Source organism: Coptis chinensis, chromosome 7 (genome assembly GCF_015680905.1).
Source record: "Coptis chinensis isolate HL-2020 chromosome 7, ASM1568090v1, whole genome shotgun sequence".
Lineage (NCBI taxonomy): Eukaryota > Viridiplantae > Streptophyta > Magnoliopsida > Ranunculales > Ranunculaceae > Coptis > Coptis chinensis.
Window position 1 is genome coordinate 65,711,693 of NC_141462.1, and position 24,226 is coordinate 65,735,918.

General features: G+C 36.1%; 2 protein-coding genes across 2 annotated transcripts; both read left to right on the forward strand.

Moving 5' to 3' along the window:
* Positions 1–8,676: 8,676 nt before the first annotated feature.
* LOC147488436 (caffeoylshikimate esterase-like) lies at positions 8,677–12,880 on the forward strand. Its single transcript, XM_086573302.1, has 9 exons — positions 8,677–8,886; positions 9,010–9,042; positions 9,153–9,246; positions 9,333–9,365; positions 9,463–9,609; positions 9,723–9,853; positions 9,968–10,105; positions 10,671–10,769; positions 12,341–12,880. The coding sequence occupies exons 1-9, from the start codon at positions 8,884–8,886 to the stop codon at positions 12,662–12,664; spliced, it is 1,002 nt and encodes a 333-aa protein (XP_086429428.1). The 5' UTR covers positions 8,677–8,883; the 3' UTR covers positions 12,665–12,880.
* Positions 12,881–13,662: 782 nt separating this feature from the next.
* On the forward strand, positions 13,663–24,209 carry LOC147488437 (UDP-glucuronic acid decarboxylase 1-like). Its single transcript, XM_086573303.1, has 6 exons — positions 13,663–14,760; positions 14,835–14,914; positions 18,127–18,210; positions 18,343–18,417; positions 23,463–23,555; positions 23,657–24,209. The coding sequence occupies exons 1-6, from the start codon at positions 14,028–14,030 to the stop codon at positions 23,855–23,857; spliced, it is 1,266 nt and encodes a 421-aa protein (XP_086429429.1). The 5' UTR covers positions 13,663–14,027; the 3' UTR covers positions 23,858–24,209.
* Positions 24,210–24,226: the final 17 nt, after the last annotated feature.

Sequence of the window (24,226 nt, forward strand, 5' to 3'; positions counted from 1 at the left end):
TAGTAGCAATAGTATACCACCGTAGCAGATTTTCTAAGATGCCTTTAAATTGATCCTTGCCTTCTCTTATCTAGAAAAAAATTGGTTATGAAAGCGACATTCACCTTTGTTATGGTTAGTTATAGTCTTATATATTGATGGATTTTTTTCAACTTTCAAATTAATAAGAAAATCAGATTCATGTTAAGATTCACATCCTTTGTATACAATTACACTCGTACAAATTTTGGCAGTCCAGTAGTATCTAATATCTATCATTACACCCCAAACCCTGTTGTTATAACATATGGCCCCTATAAGAGATCTTTTTCATTTTGTACGGTTGTACCAACCCCAAATAGGAACAAATCCATTATGGATTAAGTTCCATAGATAATAGTTTTGTGACCGGTACCTTTGTAATAGTTTTCTGCGTACTGGCAAGTATGGACGCACGACGTACTACTTTTTTTTTTTTTTTTTTTTTCTTTTTTTTTGCTAAAGATACTTCATTATCTGGGAATATAGATGTCTCGCATATTAATTCATCCTCCTAAGAAAGGAGGTGGAATTACATTCCACGCAAAAGAGAACTTTGGTATCCAATGTCTCCAGCTCTCCGCAAGTTGAACAAAATGTGTTGTGTTGCATTCCCAGTCCATCGCTTCAGCCTCCTGAGCTGCAAAGTTTGCCACGGCATCTGCTGCATAATTTGCTTCCCTATAAATCCAGCGCATGGAAAAATTCCCCTCATTCATCATATCTCGGATTTCCATTATCATGTCGTGAATTAGAGCTGGAACTTGAGAGTCCTTGTTAGTTACCAGTTGATGTAGTAGGCTACAATCCTTTGCCATGACCACATTGTTAAGGTTTAATTCTTTGATTGTCTTGATTCCTATCCTCAGTGCCAAAGTCTCTGCCATCAAAGCTGATTCATAGGCAATTGGAACTACAATGGCCAATATAAAATTTCTGTTATCATCTCTTAATACACAGCCAGCCCCAGCAGCTCCTGGATTCCCATGCGATGATCCATCAGTATTTAGTTTATACCAACCCCTCGGGGGACAATCCCATTTGACACCAATCTTCATCATCCTATGACCGTTTAAGTTGCTTCCGCCATCAATTTCCTCCATTGTTGCCTCCATCTTTTTAGCTTTTATTACACAGCCCAGTGGAAATTGCTTTGTACCGGTGAACTTCTTTTCATTTCTTGCGAGCCAAATATACCAGAGACCAGCACCGAATGTTGTAATCCATGTTCTCGACTCATCAGCACTTCCAAGGCATTTCATCATGTGGTTTAACCATTCACTCATCTGGGTGATGTCGAAGTGTGCTATTGATACTGACAGTCCTAATCCTAGCCAGACAGCCCTCGCAAAAGGACATTGGAGGAAAAGATGTTTCGGTGATTCTTCCTCCTCCATACACAGTGAACACAGAGACTCAACATGGAAACCTCGATGACATAGCAAATCAGCAGTCGGTAGCAATTGGTGTGTAAACTGCCACAAAAAAAAATCTAACCTTTTGCGGAAGGTTGAGTTTCCATATTTTGGAAAAGATGAGAAGTTTCTCTCTATTTGGTTCACAATAATTTTGCATCATAGTATAGGCGCTTTTGACATCATATATCCCATATTTATTAGGCCACCAGAAGGTAGAGTCCTCTTTTGCTATGATTGTAAGAGGTATGGAGATGATCCTTTTCGCATATTCATCCGACCAGAGCTCCCTGATCAGTCTCATATTCCATTGTCTATGGACTGGGTTAATGAAGTCGCACACACGGTCCATCAGGCACCCAGCCGGTTTTTCAATCAAGGCCATTTTAATAAGAGTCCCCGGAATCCAATTATCCCTCCACGCTCGAATTGAGATGCCATCCCCAACCTTCCATCTCCTTCCTATAACCAACATATTCCTCAGGTAATGCATAATTCTCCACGTTCTTGATGCACCTGTGCTGAGATGGGCATGCATAAATTGTTGGTTATTGAAGTACTTATCTTTCATTTGTGTCGCCCATAATGATCGAAGATTGCATAATTCCCATGCCTTCTTCCCTAATAACGCCAAATTTTGCATATGAAGGTCCTTGATTCCCAATCCTCCGAACTGAAGTGGTGTACAAGCTAAATCCTATCCAAAGTAATGCATTTTCCTTTCTCCCGATTCTTGCGCCCATAGGAAATTCCTTCTAATTTTATCCATTTCCTCGATAATATTCATCGGTAATTGGATACATGTCATGATATGTGTAGGCAATGCCGACAAGACAGAGTTGATTAATGTCAGTCGCCCCCTTTTGGATAGCAAGGAAGCCTTCCACGATGCTAATCTGTTGCTAAACTTTTGTATCAACTGCAAGAAGTGACTCCGTTTATTCTTTCCACTAAACACCGGTGGGATACCCAAATAAGTAGGGAACTTATGAGTACAGGGCGTGCTAAAAATCCGGTGAAAGATACTTATTTCACTAGCCGGGAACCTCTTGTGGTGAAGGAATTGTGACTTTGTTTTATTTATACTCTGACCTGAGGCATCACAATATCTGTCCAAGCATCTGTTAATTTCTTCCGCTTCTTCAACCGTTCCTTTACCAAAAATAATTGTATCATCAGCATACATGAGATGAGTGATCGGTGAGTTATTTCTGGAGAGTTTGATGCCATCAATCAGCCCTTGCACTTGTAGTCTATTGATATTCAAAGAGAGTACCTCAGCACATAATACAAATAGGAAAGGAGACATAGGATCGCCTTGATGAAGTCCACGTGTTGGGGAGAAGAAGCCATAAGTGGATCCATTGAGTAGAATAGAAAACGTTGGGCTTTTTACACAAAACATCACCTTCCTAATCCAACTCCCCTCAAAGCCAAATCTAGTTAGAACCTCCTCAAGAAAAGGCCACTCAATTTTGTCGTAGGCTTTGTGCATATCCAGCTTCAGGCCAAAGAGTTTGGAATTAACATTTGCTCTGTTCTTGATAACATGAAAGGCCTCATGAGCTAGAAGTGCATTATCATGTATGGATCTCCCCTATAGAAAGGCGCTCTGTTAGGGACCTATAATTCTTTGAAGAATTGGTCTCATTCTCTTGACGATTATCTTTGCTATGATCTTGTAACTCACATTTGTTAGACTGATCGGCCGGAAATGCTCAGCTACAGATGGATGTTGTACTTTGGGGATAAGCACTATATTGGTATGGTTGAGCTCTTTACTGAAGGTACATGAGTTAAAGAAGTCTTGGACAAGGGTGGTTATTTTTTTGTGAATCTCCTCCCAATATGTTTTATAGAACACTACTTGAAATCCATCAGGCCCCGGAGCCTTAAAGGATCTTATATTCTTAACAGCCCACCATATCTCATCCTGCGAAATTGCTCTATTTAAAGTAGGCATTATCCTCCATAGTGACCAGAAGTGGGATCACATCCATTATCATTTCATCAGTGTCAGGATACGATGTGGTCAGTAAAGTGGAGTAGTAATCAATTAAATGGTTTCCAATATCATGCCGCTGTGTTAACACCTCGCCATTTAATTTCACCAACCTATTAATGTCATTTCTTCTCCTTCTATGAATCAGCACAGAATGGAAGTATTTCGTACTCAACTCACCCATTCCATACCAGCCATGTCTAGCCTTTTGTCCCCAATGTATGTCCTTCAATTCCAGAACCTCTTCATACTCCATGAGTAGTCTTGTTCTTGCTGCAATTGTTGTTCAGTTGGACTCCCACTTCGATGTTGTTGTTGTTGGCATTGTTTTATTTTCAAGTCTAGCCGATTCAATTTATAATCCAAGTTGCCAAAATAGTTATGATTCCACTCAATAAGATCAGTCATGCATGTCGCCAGTCTTTTACAAAAGGTATATGAAGGATACCCATAGAACTCTTGAGCCATGATATTTTGAATCACTTGTCGGCAACCATCGTCTCTGGTTCACATGGCCTCAAACCTAAAAGACCTCTTAAGCTTCGGTTTTGATGGGTCAAAGATCAAATGGAGTATCTTGTGGTTTGAAGGCAGTGTGGCTTTATGATATATCAAAGCATTTGGGAACATTCTTCTCCAGTTGCTTGAACACAAAGCACGGTCTAGCCTTTTAGAAACTATGTTAAGGAAACTCTGTCTGTTATTCCAGGTGAAGATTGGGCCAACAAAGCCCAAATCCATGAAAGCGCAATTCTGAATCATATCTGCAAAAGGTTGACATTGCCATTGATACACAGGTCTGCCCCCTCTTTTCTCCCCTCTATACAAAATGTCATTAAAATCACCAGCACATAACCAGGCTTGGTTAGTTCCCGGGTTCAACCTTTCTAAAATTTGCCACTGCTCTTTCCTTACAGAGAAATCATTACTGCCATAAATTCCAGAGAAATGCCAACAAGAAGTACTATTTTCATTAATTTTTGCATGAATGATCCATGAGTCCACGTAGCCTATATGAAGGTCTACATCACCATCCCACAATAACCATAAATCACCCTAAAGACCTCTTGCTGGAACTACAAAAGACTGATAACCACTCCTAATATTCCTGATAATACTATTATATTTAAATAAACTAGCCTTAGTTTCACACAAAAAGATAATTTTTGGTCTCAACTTCTTGATAACATCTTTCAGCTCTCTTACCGTCGAGGGGAGACCCATACCTCGACAGTTCCAAATTAGACAACTCATGGCACCCTGTGGAGCTGTTTATGTCGCCTTCCAGAGAGGCCAATTGTGTTCCCATTTGAGGAGATAGAATTCTCATCACCACTTGTGTTCAGAGCTGATTTGTGCCTGTGTTCACGGTCTTGGAACATACTCCCATCAAACTCTGTTTGACGCTGTGCATTCCTCAAATCACTGTTCTCTCGTTGTTAGTGCAATGTGTTTTCACCAATGAGGTCTGATTCAGAATACCCAGAGAGGTCCACAAAGGGGATATTGGTTGGATCATTAATCATGGCTTGATAAGTCAAAACATAGGATGGATTTGGTAGCCCATTCATCTCCTGGCCTGGCATTTGGGAACTGAAAACCAAGGAATTCGGACACTAATTTTCAAAGTTAACCGGATTGTTGATTCATTGTTCATCTGGGCAGAAGGTCCCAAGTTAGTAGTATGTACAATATATGGCTCAGGGGAATTAATTCCCATGATCAAAGGTCATTTTCCCTTGTCCTGCATACGGCGGCAGTGTTGTTCACGCAAATCATCTCGGATTGGTGAAGGCCTGTTGCTGTGTTCTTGCATATTATCTTCCTGAAGCCGTAGCGGTTGATACACTCTTGGTACGTCATACTGGTTGAGAAGAGATATTGCAATAACAGGACGGTCTGGCATTGGTTTGGGAAAGATTCTTGTTTTCGGATTGTACATCTCAAAGCGCTGTCCATTTGATGTGAATTGGGGTTCCACACTTAAATCCGCATCTGCTATATTGCATGAAGCTTGATGATGGCCAATGAAACCACATTTGAAGCAGCAGACTGGTAGCTTTTCATAAGAGAACTAATCCCATTCAACTCCATTGACAGCTGGCAATTTAAATCCAGGTGGGATTAGGTCGGAAATGTCCATTAATATTTTGACTCGAGTCAGCTGCACAAAGTCATTGTATTTGGGGTATAACTCCAAGTGAAATAGTTGATTTGGAGAAAAACAGCCTGAATCTATCAAATTGCCCTCCACAATTTCCCTATCCTGAAAGATTTCTGGAAAGTTTATGAGCTGCATCCACACAAAAAATTTATGAAAGTCTGGTTCTCGATTCTCCTTCATTTCCATCCATGGCATAATTTGCAGAATGTGTTGAGATATTACCCAAGGTTGAGCTTGTAAAATCATTTCAATCTGGTGTTGGTTTTCCATCCACACTTGATGAATATCGCCTTTATACAGATGCATTTCAGTGACAAAGAGACTAAATTTATTACGTTCCAGGAGTTTTGCTTTCATTCGGTCTGAGTAATTGATTGATGGAGCCAATCGGTAAGACATCTTGATTTTTGTGGCGAAGTCTGAAGAAAGGTTTTCGATTGGATTAGGATTGTTGAGGTTGATGGAAGCTTTTCCTTTTGATGGGGTTTTGGATGATGCCATGGTTGTAGTAACAAAGTCGACTGATGAGGATTGTGAGAAAAGAACGAACACCTAAACATGGTTTATTATATAGCCAGTTAAGAGAATCCAATATTCAGTAAGCACATCCGCATGAGAAAAATTGTTCATTAACACCAACTATGCAGCCAATCGTCAATCAAGAAGAAAAAAGTTCTGGCCTTTCCAATGTAATCCTTTATAATCACACTTAATTTCTGTTTTTCACCGTCTAAAACCAGCATGCGTTACTTAAAACACATCATGAGTCCTAAAGCCCAATCAGAACATTTCAATTCCAATCAAAGCTACTAACCCACCTGGAAATAGCAATACAGACCTAGATTCCCTTCACAGCATTCTAAGAGCAGAAAAACCGATTTCTTTGTGTACGACTCGGCCTAACTCGGTACTCGGACTCAGCCCTCGGAACTCCCACTCAACATCATGAACTCTCTGTCATTTTGTAGAGCAACATCATGAACTCTCTGTCATTTTGTAGAGCATGTTCACAATAAATTCGTCAACCAATGGTTGTTGGAACCTTTTACTTCTCCTTGGAACTCATGTATTTTTTTACGTCGTTTTGTGAGTGGTTTCTATATTGCATTATTTAAACTAACCCAAACCTTTGTTAAAAAAAAAATTAATCAATTAAAGGAATTATAAATTTCAAAAAACAATAAATTCGTCATACCAATATTTTCTCTGTGGTATACTGGTATATGAGTGACATCTCAAAATATTTACTTCTCATTTCGCTTTTTCTTCAATGGAACTCATGTATTTTAAATTAGAGAAAAAAAAAACCACAAGTTGTGAAGTACATCAACAGGTGGTATAAGTTTTGTGAGTGGTTTCTATATTGCATTGGGCTAGTGGTACCTCCAAACTTATGTAGCTAATCCCACTTCCTAACCTTTCATCAAGAGGTGTAAGGTGTATTGCTACGTAGTTGGATGACACAATAGATTCATTCATGTCTCATCTTTAGGGAAGATGATTATGAAAGTTCTTTGGTCTTATCCTTGCTTGGTTAATCAATATATGGTCAAATTTTTTGTTCAAAATCAATTAATATGGTCAAAATTGATAATTGAAATGCTTGACTAAATTTTGATAATCAAAATACTCGATGACTGGACCCAACCATATTCAAAACATGATATCATGTGATTATCCACAAGTCAAACTGTCAAAGGCCCAAGAAGACGAACAATTCCAACCGAGGAAACTCATGAGTCATGACCGCATCAAAGATCATGGGCCACACGGAATTGGAAGAAGGCCCCAAATCATTTTAGATTTACGAACCACAAAGTACTTATGCATGTATGCCTAATTGGCTTGAAGCAAATCTTCCTTGAGGAACGTGTTGGGGACTGAAACCATTTAGACATTACTCTCCATCCTAAGATCTCGGAGCTGATTGCCATAAGAGTCACTATTAGATGGCAAGAATTTTATGTTAGCTAATTCGGAAATTCAGATATCAAAAAACTGAAAAACACATTTAAATCATTGGATTTACTACATTTTGTGAAAAGGAATTACATTATTTTATCGGCAGCCTGGCACGTAAACACACAACCGGCTTAATGGTTGTGCACCTCTTCCAACATGTGTCCCCTTTAGGAGTTCACACGTGGAGATTATCTGAGCTCAATGTGTACGGTGATAACATTTCAATTTATGTAGAAGGGGTCGAGGGACATATGCAAGTTTTGGAAATTTGGCTGGGGACGCTATTTTTTGCACAAATACGGTTGAGAGAGACAACGCCAAAGAGTGACGGACGCTTTCGTTTTATTTAAAAAAAACTTTTGAAGGAAGAGGTAAATCTTGTCGATAAATATTGCACCTTATACCTGTAAATTGGTAACTAGTGTTTGTTCTCATATCATAGTGAGTGTCTCACGAGTCACACAAGTCGTCACGAATTTCTAGCTATTAGCCAATTACACAATCCAATCTATCTACTAGAAGCCCAGATGCATGGAACTGGTGCCGACAACTGTAATCAGATTGGGTTATTGCACTTTTGCTGCTCACCCCACATTTAGCAAACGACTGAAATCTCATTAAGGAAAACTTTCTAATGGACAAGCCCTTCTAGATTTATAAAACGAGAATGAATGTAGAAATGGATCTTATGCTAAGAGATTATGTATCATTGTCTGAAACCGGCCATCATTCTGTTTTGGCTTTCGAGACACGCAGACTTGAGTTCTCGACATACACTGATATCCCGATGGATTGAAGCCTGTTTCATCACATATGACCTGTTTCATCACATATGATGATATGGACATCTACTTGAGAAGGGACTTTTCACTTGATGTGCTTCTGAGAAATTGTACTGTGGCCATCTTAGGGAGTGTTTTTTTTTGGACGGAGCACCTAATCAGATCTTTACCCATTGTATCGTTGACCAAAACACATTCAGAAACGACGTCCTAATCTGTTTCCACCCCTACTTACTAATTAAATCAGAAAATTAATTAATTAGAATATATCATGTCATGGACAAGTTGCAAAAGGTAATAAAGCACTCGTTCTTTCCTCCTCTATTTAAGTAAAGATTAAGTCCAAAGGCACTCCCTACTCCAACTCCAACTCCAACTCCAACTCCAACCCAACTCTATCTTGATTTATTCTATAATCTCTGCCTGCTTTCACGTATTTTTCTCATCACACACTTTCTTTTCTCGAAAGATATCATCTATTTTCTCCTACTCTTTTCTTCTCTACTTGCTCTTAACTATCTGCCCTGCTTCTTCTTTTACATGGTTAGTTTACTTTTCTTAAGAAACCATCATTTTTCCTTTTTTCAATTCTCTATTACACTTCCTATGTATATATAATAATGAAGTTATCTCATGTTCTTCGTTTTGTTTTCAATTTATATACAGGCTCAAACGTTTGGGAATATCAAATATGAAGAGGTTGGTTGGTTTTGGTTTAAAAAGTGATTAGTTATGTTTTTAACAAAAATGGAGGCTCATAATTTTGATAAAGTTATGCTAATGAGTATGAAAACTTGTCCTAATCACAGGAATTTATATTGAACTCTCGAGGATTTAAGCTTTTCACATGCCAATGGATACCTAAAAATCAAGAGCCAAAAGCCTTAATCTTCATATGCCATGGTACTGATCAGATAAGATTTGCATATTTTGTAAGTGTTGATATTTTGAATTAAATGTTATTAATTTTCATTCTTCTTTATCCTTAGGATATGCAATGGAATGCAGCATGTCCATGAAAGGTAGATATCACACTTTCTCTGTTCCTTTTCTACAAAATGTTCATTAAATTCTGTAATTTTGTGGTAGAAACTAATATTTGATATTTACGTGATTCAGATACTGGAATTCGTCTTGCCAAGGCGGGCTTTGCAGTTCATGGGATAGATTATGAAGGACATGGAAAATCATCTGGGTTACATGGATATATCCCTTCATTTGATGATCTTGTTGATGACTGTTCTAAACATTTTACCAGCATTTGTGGTCAGTGTTATATTACTATTCTACTCATCTTTCTTTCTTTTTACGTGTTCTTTTTGTGACTTTTATTTTTATATAATATTGATATAGTTTATATCATGTAATATTAATCACAGAAAGAAAGGAGAACAAAAGGAAGCAAAGATTTCTGTTAGGAGAATCAATGGGTGGAGCAGTGGTTCTTATGTTACACAGGAAGATGCCAAATTATTGGGATGGTGCAGTTTTGGTTGCTCCCATGTGCAAAGTATGCCACTATATCTCATCTCTTTTGTTTCTTCTACTCATTTTCATTGTTTCATCCACTAAAAAATATATATGGTAAACCTGTATGTCTGACATAAATTTGTTGTTTTAACAGATTGCTGATGACCTGAAACCTCCGGCATTAGTTGTAAACGTTTTGACTCTACTATGCAAAGTCATCCCCACTTGGAAAATAATTCCAACTCAAGATATTACCGACATTGCTATCAAAGAACCTGAAAGAAGAGAAGAGGTAAAAAAGATATATACATATATCAAAAACTGTATTACTTATTGTACTATTTGTAAAAAATTATATAAAACTTTGGTCATGGATATTGTCATATTGGTGAAAATGAACAGTGTATTTGTATGGTGGAGGGAGATTTTCTGTCCAGACTAAATTATTTAGCCATCCAAAGTCACAACCACTGTGTATAGGGTGGGAAAGTGATCGGAATTTGAAATAGATAGGAATTCATATCTCACACATGACACATCCATCGTGTTTATTTCAATTTTAATCTAAGGGTTACCATTTTGTTCCGGATAGAGACAGTAAAACCAGACTCTAGATTGCAATGTCCATCACTTAACTGTCCGCATATGGCTGTGAGCTAAAATGTCTTGTTTTGAATTGTGGTTTAAACAAACTCTTAGCAATGTGGATTGTATCCCAATCCAACAAACGTCACTCCTCACATATGCTGAAAATTAATTATCTTTAAAAGAAAAAAAAAATGTAGTAATTGGAGCATTATTCTTTTATTTCTTGATCTTGTCATTAATTTCCTAATTTTGGTATGTATTACATTCAGGTTCGCTCAAATCCATACTGCTACAAGGGAAAGCCTCGCTTGAAAACCGGCAACGAAATGCTCAAAGTTAGCTTAGACATTGAAAAAAACCTTCAACAGGTCAGTGCTAATTATGAATTTTGAAAACTATTCTATTACATGTATTTTTATATTCAATCTGTGATAATTGAATAATTAATTATAACTGAAAAAGTCTTTAGACTTATTTTGTTGGTTCAATTAAACAAAGTCGATCTTTTAAAATTGGTTGCCACTTGGAACTCATATCTTTGTGTTGAATGGAATCTTACTATCTCAACTGGATTACTCCATGAGAATATTTCAAATCGAACTTTGCAATAAAATAAATTTTAAAATCAAAAGTTTAATTGGCCGACTATTGATATGATACTATAACTTAAATAAATTAACGACTTTAGCTTTACATGTTTAACGGATTTAGCCTTAGTTAACTCTTTCTATATGTATGCATCAATGGAGGAATACAGAAAAATAATACAAGTACATTACTTGAAAATATGAAAATGTCAACTTAAGACTGCGATGGCTTGGGAGATCGACTACTGGAGCACGCTTGTGATTGACCAACAGATTAAACAAAACAGTTAAAGCATCCTTTTATCGTGGACGAGTATTTAGTTAGTTTTTGAGTTTTGCTCTGAACGCTCACTCGCAAAGTTGAAAGCGTTGTTCCTCCTGAGAAGTCGCATTATTTTTATATGCATATGTTTGATGCAAAAAAAAATTTAATAGAATAATAAAAAAAAACACACACAAATTAACTGATGAATTGAACACCAAATCGAATTGGCCTTTGGAACTGTTCAAAAAATTGCAAGAGAACTATTGATAAACCGATGCCATGGAACAATTGTAGGTGTAGCGTGTTTATGTATTTATGTATCTATTATTATGGCGTGCTTTACATGTTTTGAAGACAACAAAGTCATAATTATCAGGAAAAAAAACAACAAAGTCATTTTCCTCAATAATTTGTTCGTGTCTATCACAATATCACTCCCATCTTTATCTTATGTTTTCTGTGTATCTGTACGTAATCTGGCTTGGAGGATTTCAAGTTTTAATGTGAAAAGGACTATAATTTGGGTTGCCGGGTCAGCTGATCTTTCTTATTTTGGCGACTCATTAAAGATTTCCAAAGTAAAGTATTTGACATATATTTATCTGGTCATGCATGCGTGGAGACCTTTTCGCCGCACCTAACCTTTAAATCTGGCTCAATTTAGAGTTGGCCAGTTGGGTTCTAGAATGTGGAATTAGGCGTGGGCTGATTACTCTGTTTTAAGTCTCGCTTTTATATAGCACAACCCAGTCCTTTAAGTGGCTGCCAACCCAGCCTGTGCACATCTCAAGGGCTCAAGGCTAATATGTTAAACCCAAATCAGAGCCCATATTTTCTTTATTTATTTCCATCTTCTTTTGACTCGATGACTTATATGATTTGGAACTTTGGATCCAAAATGCGTGGATTCAGTAGTCTGATTTTTGTTGATTTGCTTTACATATGTCTCTAAACTCAGTCACTATCTTTGTATTATACTTCACGAAATATAAGATGATTATTTGGGAATAGTTTTACTTTAATCTTTGTATGCATAACGTCTACGTTTATTAGCACTTACATAATTTTGTTAATTGCTAATACTCAGGTATCCATGCCCTTTATCATAGTCCACGGTGGAGATGACAAAGTAACAGATCCATCTATTAGCAAATTGTTATTTGAATCAGCATCAAGCACAGACAAGAGTTTTAAGTTGTATCCAGGAATGTGGCATGCACTCACTTCTGGAGAGCCAATTGAGAACATCAATATTGTGTTCTCTGATATTGTAAATTGGTTGGAAGAGAGATCAGCATTTGGAAATTCCAGATTAGAGTGGGAACAGAAGAGTGAGTATGATCCTCATTTCCCAGTTGCCCAAGAGAAGAAAATGATTCTGAAAGCTGGACTTACTTCAGGCTATTTATGAGCAGTCCGGACATAGGATTTTAGAAAGAAAATTTGTTCACCAATATTGTTTTTGGGCATGGATGAAGAAATGAAATATAGGCGGGACAAGTGGGCTCCTGGGGGATAAAAGTCCTTAGGGAGACTAGGAATGGTTGGTTGCCCCTATTTTTTAATATAATGATTCAGTGTAATAACGACCCAAAATAAGTTTATTAATAGAAGTTGGCTTTAATCAGGCTGTCTTAAATTCAAAAATAAGTGTATCATTAAGCAAATTTTTTTTTTCGATAATCATTAAGCACATTACATAAACAAGACAAGAAACGCACATACATTTCATCTTTCTTTCTTTTTCGATAATGGCATATGTAAGGGACATCCTATCAAACAAACATGTGATGTGCAGACGAGTCCATATACAACGAATCCACCGGTTCGACTCCAAACATACAAACACTCGTCATGCTCAATGACCATTACATTTGTCAAAGTATCAACGACATCAGATCAACATCGATGACTCGTTACTTAACTTCGTCTTGTGACATCATCATATGTCACTCTCATCATTGTTATCATTATCATCGAGTTTTTATCCGTCATAATGCTCAAATTATTACCATCATTACAACCTTAGCCACACTCTCATCTTCATTACACCCTTAACCCTAATCTCTCTTTATGCTAACTCAAATAGTCTAGTGCTCAGGACCACTACACACGTGCAACTAGTGAAAACGTATCGCTCATCCTAATAGCACACCTGTCTATACCACTATATGTGTCATACCTATAAAAACCAACTTCAGAATTACGTTAGTTTGATTCCAGTCTCACTCATACAGTGCTGGATACATAGTTAGCTACTTACTCGTGAAGAGCAACCTATTTCCATCTACCAAAACTATCTCCTTTATTCATTTAAATTAGAACTAAGTCATAAATACTTAGTGTGTGTAATGTCATGTTATTAATCATTCGGGATAAAAATAGACATTTACAGCCACAAATACATTTCATCAAAAGTAGTAGAACTTCGGAAAGGATCAACACCTATGTTCACTTCTCTATAAGCATGCAATAATGTTGATTTGTTTACCACATTCAATGCGGGTAGAACTCTCCGATTTGGATTAGTTTTTGTGGCAGTGTTTAAACTTTAAAATAGTTAGGAGATCATATTTAGTTATTTACAAAACATTAAAAAAAAAAAAAAAGTGGGTCAACACTCACAATTGGTGGGAAATTATGCCGGGAAAGATAAAAGAAGAAGTAAAGTTCACGTAACAAAAACCAACTTTCTCTCAAAACACTTAAATCATTTTCGTGTTCGTCTTTTCTTCCCCAAACCATTTTCCATCACCTCATTCCTCCAAACAAGAATGAAACAATTATACAAACAATACAAAAGAGATGAAGAAAACCCACATTCCCCATCATCGTCATATTCACCCAAACATACAAAACAACAGCCCATCACTAGATCTCTATCAAGATCCATTACTTACATTCTCAAAGAACAAAGACTCCTCTTCGTCCTTGTTGGCATTCTTATCGCTTCCTCTTTCTTCATTCTTCAACCCAAACTTGTCCCCATTGATTCACATTACCCAACAACTTCAACTACTACATTTGAACAACGTGTTTTGAGTAATGGGCCGGGGAAAACGGGTCGGGTTATGGTTGGGATTAGAGGGAAGAGGTTAAGAATAGTTGTGACAGGTGGAGCTGGATTTGTAGGGAGTCATTTAGTTGATAAATTATTAGGGAGAGGTGATAGTGTGATTGTGATTGATAATTTTTTTACTGGGAGGAAAGAAAATGTTATGCATCATTTTGGTAATCCTAGATTTGAACTTATTAGACATGATGTTGTTGATCCGATTTTATTAGAAGTGGATCAGATTTATCATTTGGCTTGTCCTGCTTCTCCTGTTCATTATAAGTATAATCCTATTAAGACTATTAAGACTAATGTGATGGGGACATTGAATATGTTGGGACTAGCTAAGAGAGTTGGTGCGAGGTTTTTACTTACCAGTACTAGTGAGGTTTATGGAGATCCACTTGAACATCCTCAGAAGGAGACTTATTGGGGGAATGTGAATCCGATAGGTGAGATGTCGATTTACTTAGATGTATCTTGATTGATTTTTAGGTGAGGTGTTTGATTTATTGTTGTTGGTTAGGTGAGAGGAGCTGTTATGATGAAGGGAAAAGAACAGCTGAAACTTTAGCAATGGACTATCATCGAGGTGATGGTGTTGAGGTAATTTATTTTGCTTATATATGGTAATGTTTACAATGTTAGTTGGCTTAGTTCGGCTGTTATGAAATAGTGAAGTCTGAAAAGTTACAAGCTATAATATCCATTAGCCTACTATAACTTCTGAATCAGTGTGGACCTGATGCAAATTTAGTTTTGTTATGCGTAATTGAATATTTATATCTATGGCTTAAATGATTATGTGCATCCATGTCAAATGAAAATCTTTAGCGGGGCTAAATGTCCTAGCTGACATAGATCCTAAAGAGTTAATTTGATATTTTGTAAAGTGACAACAATGTATGAAGAAACATATAAGAGCGCAAAATTTTGGAGAGAGCTACCCTTTCTTCTTCATATCTACCCGTTCTGCTTCTTTTCAACCAGAAATACTATGAGCTTAGATCAAGACCTGGATTTGAGAGTTCACGTACTTGTGAACATGAAAAAACTGAAGTGATGAAGAGAGAGAAACAAACAAAAATAAAGAAAAATGATTTAGTTATTATGCTTCACGCGAAATGTCAAGCTCATAGGCTTCATAGCTCTTTCTGGTTGAAGAGAAGCAACAATGGATGGAGCAAAGTGGGTTGCTATCCCGTTGCGAGATGAAAGTGGGAAAACATTACCTCCATAGGCTTAAAATAAGATACTTCTACTTTGTCGCGTAAGATATTATACAAAACAGGCCACAAACGCCCTTTATGGATTTTCTGTTAAACTATATGTCTTAGCTATTAGTTATCTCTACTCTGCTTTGCGTGATTTTCGTTTTGATTAGTATGGGTGTAATAAGGGTGTGGGTTATGTATTACGGTATCAGGTGATGTAGCTGCAGGCTACATCCCCAAGTGTTGATGATCATTTCTTATCGATAAAAAAACTATCTTACATAGACACATCATATTTTAAAAATATTCTGTGTCGGATACGTAAACCACGTGTCCCTGTCAGACATGACATGGACACATTGTATGTGATATAACTCAATTTTTGATATTTCGCCATATCAGGAACTTATCCGTGTCAAAATAACTTGCCCTCAAAACAAAGTATCAAGGAACAGTAAGCAGAGCCAATTTGAAATTGTTAACCAGGTGCTAGATGTAATTGGAGTGTGAATACTGAATAGTCCCACATCGTCTGGGTACATTTGGGATGTGTTCTGTATATAGCATGATTACTTCCCATGGGTTTATTATCACAAAGTTTTCTCACTTTACACCCCCCTTCCCCCTTCTCTCGGTACCCACTCTTTTTCTTCCTTTCCCATTTCAATTAGAAGACAGATATCGACCTAACCCTTGGACTCGGCATTCAAAGTTCACGTTTTCAGGGCCAAGCTAAAATGATAAAAAGAGAATTGCAAAATAAATAAAGGAAAAAGGATTACATTTTGTCATGTTGAGGTAACTTGAAAATGCCTAGTTCAAGTCTTAAGTCTAAGGTCATATAGAACAATGCATGAAGAGACATATATGAGCATAGAATTTTGGAGAGAGCTACGCGTTCTTCTCCATTCATTGCTGTTTTCTTTTCAACCAGAAATCCATGGGCTTAGACTTAGGACCTGGACTTGGCAGTTAAGGTACATGTCAACATGAATAATGTGATGAAATGAGTGAATCAAAGAAAAAGAAATGATTTAGTTGTTAATTTGATTTTTCATTTTTTTGTCATGCTGTATGCGAAATGTGAAGCTCACAACTGTTTATGGTCAAAGAGAAGCAACAATGGATGGAGCGAAGTGGGTTGCTATCCCCATTGCGAGTTGAAAGAGGAAAAAGTTGCCACCATAGGATTAAAATAAGATTCTTCTAGTTTTATTGAGTAAGGTTTAATACAAAACAGGCACTAAACTCCCTTTTATATTTCATACTTTGTAAGCATCAAGGAACAGTAAGCAGCGCCAATTTGAAACTTTTAACCAGGTGCCAGAGTTGAATGTTTTGGCGGCTAAACAGCCTAGTATGAAAGGGAATTGGAACGAGTTTTTATACGTTGCAAATCGAGGAACAATAAATTTAAGTATTTAACCAATGTCCAATGTCCAATAGTCAATGACAATGTTATATATATGGCTTCTTTATGCTTGTCGAGACATCTTTGATCATTGCAGTGTACAAAGTGGGGTATGGGACCCCTTATCTCTAGTAATATAAAGAATTTTAATGTTTGGTTTGAGTTCCTTGACAGAAGGGTAATTGTACACATTATAGAAACAGAGAAACGAGTAAAAGACTGAAAAGATTTCCATTACATGTTTTTGTGGTACATTGTCTATATAGACAAGACCTATGAATTAGTTACAACAGGTCATTTACAGTAGTAGTTTTTTTTTTTTTTTTTTTTTTTTAAAAAATTACTACAGCTGTAGTTAGTTACAAATCAGAACAGAATAAAAGAATTGGTTATGTTAATTGGATAGTTATAATTCTTGCTGAGCTGTCTCTTCCACACGTGTAGACTTGATTCTCTTTAGGCTGAGCTCGAATATATAGCATATTTAATACACCCCCTAAAGATATTAGTGGCACCACTGAGAGCTTGCTTTGTAAGTACTGAAATCTTGTGGAAAAGACCCTTTGTGGAGATGTCTGCTAACCGATCCTGGCTGCATACATAGAGTAGTCTGATGATTTTGTTTGCCACAAGTTCTCTGATATAATGAAAGTCAACTTCAATGTAAGGTGTGGGTCTTGAATACATGGTTAGAAGAAAGAGCTATAGAGCTCAAGTAGTCACACCATAATGTGGGAGGACTGGATAGAAGTATATGTACATCTTTAAAAAGTGTACATAGCCAAGCAATTTTTGCTTCTGTATAGGCTAGTGTTCTATACTCTGCCTCTGTGGAGGATCTTCCCTTGATTTTGTGACAGTGAAAGTACTATCTAGGGTTCTATATATCTATTGCGCTGGTGTAAGTACAAACCTCTTGGGTGAATACTGAATAGGTGTGGCAAAATGTTAGAACTAGGTGAGTATGCAATTTTCTCTTAGGCTGTGTATGAGTAGGCTGATATGCCTTTGTTGCTCTATGGAAACTTATATATGAAGCTTTGTTATGATGTAGATCATGTGTCAGAGTATCTTACGGGAAGAAAAGTATTCAACTTTCTCTCTCCCTCCATGCACACTGAAACCTCGTTCATACTATCACATAGTTAAAGCAAAACTTGCAAAAAATTCATATCAGATTGTGCTGTTTTCAGGTGCGCATTGCACGCATTTTTAACACATATGGACCTCGCATGTGCATAGATGATGGTCGTGTTGTTAGCAACTTTGTTGCTCAGGTTTGTTCTCCCTTAGCCTTCGTTCGTATGTCTTTTCTTGAATTCTAGATGCATTACGTCATATATTTTATGGCTTTTAAAATATTGTAGCATTTGCACACGCATTCTTAACACTGTAGCTTTGGCTTGCAGGCCCTTCGTAGATTACCACTGACAGTTTATGGTGATGGAAAGCAAACACGAAGTTTCCAATATGTTTCTGATCTGGTAAATACACAAATATTTTCACTTACATTCATAGTATGCATACTCATCTAGTATCTGTATCTGTGTCTTCAAATCTAACTAATGGGCTGTGTCCAAGAATTCCAACTCAGAAGACTCTGGTTTCTCCTTTTGTGTGCTAAACTCGGAACCGGTTATTAGCCAAGATTGAGTTTGAAGTGGCTGCTGATTACTGTCATATTCAGAAAAAGAACAACAAAACAAAAAAAGAAAGAAGTAGATTGATGGTTGTTAGTCATGTTAGTCTAGTTTTTGCTCACTTGGATAATATTTATCGTGCATGTTTTTTGTGTGGATACATGATACATACAAGTGAGTGGTGTTCACATGCAGGATAGATTATAATCATGTCAAAACAGTCGATATTGAAGTACTAATCATGTTCACATTGCTTCGTTACCGACATGTTCACTTTGGTTACTTTAATTCTTGCAAATATATTATTCCTATGGAAAGGCATGATACCACATTGTTGGCTTGCTTATTTGGGAAGGATAAAAACGATTGATAACCTTAACCGAAGTGGTATGAATCTATAAAATCTTTGCCAACTTTGTAAATGGGAGGAAGAAAGCATTGATCATCTCCTTGTGAATGGTCCACTAGCAACTGATTTTTGGAATCTATTCTTGTTCTCTTTCAATAGACCTTGGGATCCATCTTTAAATATTAGAAATGTTATAGAAGCCTTGGTGAAGGATTTGATTGTAAAACCTTTAGTAAAGCTAAATGGTTAGTGGATCATATTACAAGCCCTAATTTGTGAACTTTATGGAAGGAAAGAAACTTTATAGTGGAAGAGGTCAAAGAAAAAAATGTTGTTTGAGTTGGCTAGAGCATGTCCAAGCTTTAGGGGAGTGGGTTACCACGATTTTATTTGCAATTGGGACTCTTTTGTACTTTGAGATTTTATGGGTATGATTTAGTAGCTTCTTGCTACCTAAGGTCGTTTTACTCTATGTATTTTGTAATATGTACTGTAACACCCCATAAATTTACAATAGGTTGAGCACCCCTAATCTAAATTTACGGAACATTAATTGTCAAACATCAATTCAAGCATAAAAGAACTCATATGAAATAAATATTGCAAAGCAATTTATCCCATAAATGATGATAAAAGGGTTTAGCAAGATAAAACGAGATGCGAGGGAAGTATCCCTTCCTAATTGTTTTTTCAAGGGGAGTAGAATGTAACAACCCTTACTAATTTAATATTTAATTAATATTTTATATATTATTTATTCAGTTTGAAAGGTTAAATAGTTTATTTATTTTGTATTGTTTCATATTTGTCTAAGTAAATAAATATGATAATAACTTTCTTTTTAAGTAAAAAGATATAAATTCTATTGGTTAGATTTATGGGTATGAAACAAATAATTCTGTGTATTTTACTTTTGAAACATATTGACCCTAAGAGTTTTAGACCGTTTAAAAGTAATTTGGGGGTCTCTAGAACATTGTTATTGGGGTGTAAATAACAAAAACGGGAATACTCTTGTTTTAAGTAAATAATCTCTTGTTAGATAAAATAACTTTGGGGAGAGGAAAAAAAGGAGATCAATCATCTTCTTCTTTTGTTCGTTGTTTTTCGTGCTTTAAGGTAAGTTTATTCTCTCGCTTATATGCTTAGTGTTTAGAGTATTTTGCACATAAATATGTCAGATTTTTACTATATGTTTATATAGACTTTTGGTAATTTGAGAAAATTAATCTTCTATTTTACCATTATTGAGAAAAAATTATTTATGTGTCTAGATTTCACAGGAGTTTGAATCGTTTGATTTGGATTTATTCTCAATTTTATACGAACTATTTCCCACAACTATGCAAATCATATACTAGTTTTCTGACATTTATGGAATTTGATATTTAGGCAGGTATTGCTACGACTGAGATACTTAAAGAGACGCAAAAAAATAATAAATAATAATAAATAAATACATCTTAACAATATCCAGATTATCTTAACATCTACCCAAACACCAGTTTCAAACAATTCGTATAAAATTGAGTATAAATTGAAAATTAGTCAATTCAAACTCCTATGAAAGCTAAACACATTAACTAAATTTCTTCACAAGGAGCTAGTATCTAATGAAGTATCCCAATCGTCGTAATTCCTGCCTAAACCTCGAATTCCAGAAACGTCAGAAAACTAGTTTATGATCTGTGCGCAATTGTGGGAAACAATTTGTATAAAATTGAGTATAAATCCAAAATCAATCAATTCAAATGGCTGTGAAATATAGACACACAGTGCTAAATTTCGTATCCAAGGTAAAATAGAAGATTAATTTTCTAAAAATACCAAAAGTCTTTATAAACAAAAAGTAAAAATTTGATATATTTATGTGCAAAAGAAAGCTCTAAACACTAAACACGAGGGTAAACTTGTCTTAAAGCACAAAAAACAACGAAGAAGGTGATCGATCTCTTCTTCTTTCTCTCCCCAAAGTTTTTTTTATCCAACAAGAGATTATTTACTTAAAACAAGGGTAATCCCATTTTTTTTATTTACTCCCCAACAACAATGTTCTAGGGACCCCTAAATTGTTTCTAAATGGTCCAAAACTCCTTGGGTCATATGTACATATATATATGGACATATTTCAAAAGTAAAATACACAGAATTATTTGTTTAATACCTATAAATCCAACCAATAGAATTTATATTATCCTTTTTCTTAAAAAGAAAGTTATGACCAAATTTATTTACTTAGAAAAATATAAAACAATACAAAATAAATACAAGTATTTAATTTTTCAACCCGAATAAATAATATATAAAATATTAATGGAGTATTAAATTAATAGGGGTTGTTACATGTACTTTGTTTCAAACTAGAATGAATGAAATTTAGTTTTACCAATAAAAAAAAAGAAATCTTAGGTTCCTCACTTCATGCCTTTCCGTTCTATGTTGTTGCATCTCTCACCTCTTCTACCTATATTAAAAACAATTTAAGTGATTAACTAGATGAAGTGCGGAAATAAATCATTGAGGCCAATACTTGCCACTTTCTCCATTCTCTTTATCTCGTTGATTTCGATTGCCACAGGCGGCCAAGGTGAATTCAATTCTTCCATTAATTTGCAAGACGAATCTATATCTTCTCAATTGTCCCTTCCCTCATTTTCAGTTCAATTTCATCTTACCTTGTTGTGCTTGTTGCACTATCAATATCAATCAAGAGTTCAAGTTTTTTCAGGTTTCCCTCTCCCTCTCCTCTTCTTCACTCATTCCTCAGCACCTCGTGGTAAAGCTAGTATACAAGTCATATAATGATATAATAGAATGCTACATTCAAAAGCTCACCAGAATCTTTAGACGAGATAGTCATATGGATTATCTTTCGATAAGATATTAACTCTTGAAATTTATAGTCCAATATGGGACAGTTGAAGCCTTGCATCACAATTTATCAATTCCTGGGGCCGTTCGACTGATTGCCAATGGGTTTTGACTTTGATGCTCTAACTTAAGATGGTATCAAAGCATGCTATTCTGTCTTGGGTGGGTGGGAGGCTGGGGAGAGTATGTATAGTCATTTGAAACCTTGCATCTGGATATATATATATATATATATATATATATATATATATATATAACTTGTTGAGGCAGCTCCTCCGATTGCCAATTGGTTTTGAGTTGGATTCTCGAAATTTAAGATTTGAAATATGTAATTAACATTCCCTAGGTTATGTTCAAACCTATCTAGTACGTCAATTGTGCAAATATTACCTAGTGGGACGATTATTTTCTCCAAAATTCTATGAACCATGGTAGCAAAACTTTACAGCATAAATCATGTTGATGAGTTATAACTTGGGATTGCGTTTTGGGTGCCCTGAAATTGATAGACTTCATGGTTGAGGAACAAACATCATGTCTAAGGATCTTCCATGTAATATATCCTATATGAATAGTACATACTGTGTAACGAAAATATCCTGGTGTTGGTAATTTGTAGCTATCTAGTATGTCAACTGTTCCACAATTATTACTGGTAAAGCTCCATTAAAAAAATAGTCTAATAAATTGTAACTTGCAATTCAGTTTTGTGTGAAAGATAAGTCCTGAAGTTCATATGCTTAATAGTTAAGGAACATGCACAAGACACATGCTCCCTTGCGAATATGGAAATTCAAAGATCTATGGCTTTAGCATCATTTTGTGGTAACTGCATTGCTATTTGACATAAAAGAAATTCCAAGGAAATAATTGTTGTTGAATGGTCAAGCTCATGAATCAAATATTTTAGTGTTCAGGTGGACTTGGACTTCATGTAAGGGTTTAGTAGATGGAAAAGAAGTTGGGGCATGCGAAGTTATTGTGGAGCATCTCGGTGTTCCTGTTTTTTTTTCAATTATTAAAAGCTTGAAAATGGTAATTTAGATGCTTTATCAACTTTGGAGGACTTGAGCAGTGCACTAAATAAGAAATATCCGAATGCTTCTCTTTCAACTATTGAACGGCCAATGAATGTTTCCTCTTTTCTTTTATCAGTTAAAGTGTCCTGCCTTCCAAGTCCTAAAATATTTCTTATTTTTCTCATTAATGGGCTGAACAGACGGTCAGTATGCGAGGATGTGCCTGTTCCTTGAATTAGTCCCAGGTAGAGAGACTTGATTCAAAGACCGTCAAATTTCCTTGGATATGGCTGGCTGCTTAGCATCCAAATTAGATTTGGTTGTCCTCATATTCTCCCTGAATTGAGCATTAGTGTTTTTTTAACTCAGACCCTGTTGGATGAACTTAGTTGCCGGATTTTGGAATTGCGTTGCCTGACCTTAATATAGTGCATTGCCAAATTTAACCCTAATGAATGCCTTTTGAATCTATAGGAATGTGTCTGAACACAAGAATTCTAAACTAATATACCTCCATCGAATTCTTTTTCGCAGTATATCTGATTTGAGTACTTGTGATTTTGTCTCATATGGTGTGCATGTATTTGGGTTATTGAGATGAAATTTTGGTATTGCTATGAAGAAAACTGACATGTAACAGAGACCATCAGGTTGATGGACTGGTAGCATTGATGGAAAATGAGCATATTGGACCATTCAATCTGGGTAATCCAGGGGAGTTTACCATGCTAGAGCTTGCTGAGGTATTTCTGTCATTTTATTACATTTTATGTCTATTTCTTTACCTAGTTGCTAATGCAGTTTTAGGGTGCATCAACGAAAGTAACTCTTGCCACTGACACAGGTGGTCAAAGAAACAATTGATTCCAGTGCAACCATTGAGTTTAAACCAAACACTGCAGACGATCCGCATATGAGGAAACCAGATATTACCAAAGCAAAACACTTGCTGAATTGGGAGCCAAAGGTTTCACTTAGGGAAGGGCTACCTCGTATGGTGACTGATTTCCAAAAGCGTATTGAAGAGGAAGGAAGAAAGCGCTGAAAGATGTAATGTTCTATCTGTATATATAAAGAGTATGGTATATCCAACTGAATTGATTCATCCAACATGTTAATGATGGCTAATTGTCATTTTTTATTCCCATGGTGGTTATTTCAGCAAGTTTTGCATTGGTAGTGAGAGTGAGTTCATCTTTGCTGCTCCCTGGTTTGTCATTTTTGAGGTCATTATAATGCGACTGATGCCAATGAAAATTGCTTTGACGCTATAATGGACCAAGAAATTTAAATGTATTAGACCAGATGTATAATCAGGCATATCCTCTCATGATACATGACGTACACAGTCCGATTTCTATTAAGTATGAAACTTATTTTTGTTTATTTCAACTATATGGATTTTGTGAATGGA

Excerpts from the sequence above, each read along its gene's own strand:
- LOC147488436 (XM_086573302.1), top strand. Across the intron at positions 9,247-9,332 it reads CTTAATCTTCATATGCCATG|GATATGCAATGGAATGCAGC; the intron begins GTACTGATCAGA and ends CTTTATCCTTAG. Across the intron at positions 9,854-9,967 it reads TGGTTGCTCCCATGTGCAAA|ATTGCTGATGACCTGAAACC; the intron begins GTATGCCACTAT and ends TTGTTTTAACAG.
- LOC147488437 (XM_086573303.1), top strand. The coding sequence starts at position 14,028 with ATGAAACAATTATACAAACAATACAAAAGAGATGAAGAAAACCCACAT. Across the intron at positions 18,211-18,342 it reads TTAGCAACTTTGTTGCTCAG|GCCCTTCGTAGATTACCACT; the intron begins GTTTGTTCTCCC and ends TTTGGCTTGCAG. Across the intron at positions 23,556-23,656 it reads CCATGCTAGAGCTTGCTGAG|GTGGTCAAAGAAACAATTGA; the intron begins GTATTTCTGTCA and ends CCACTGACACAG.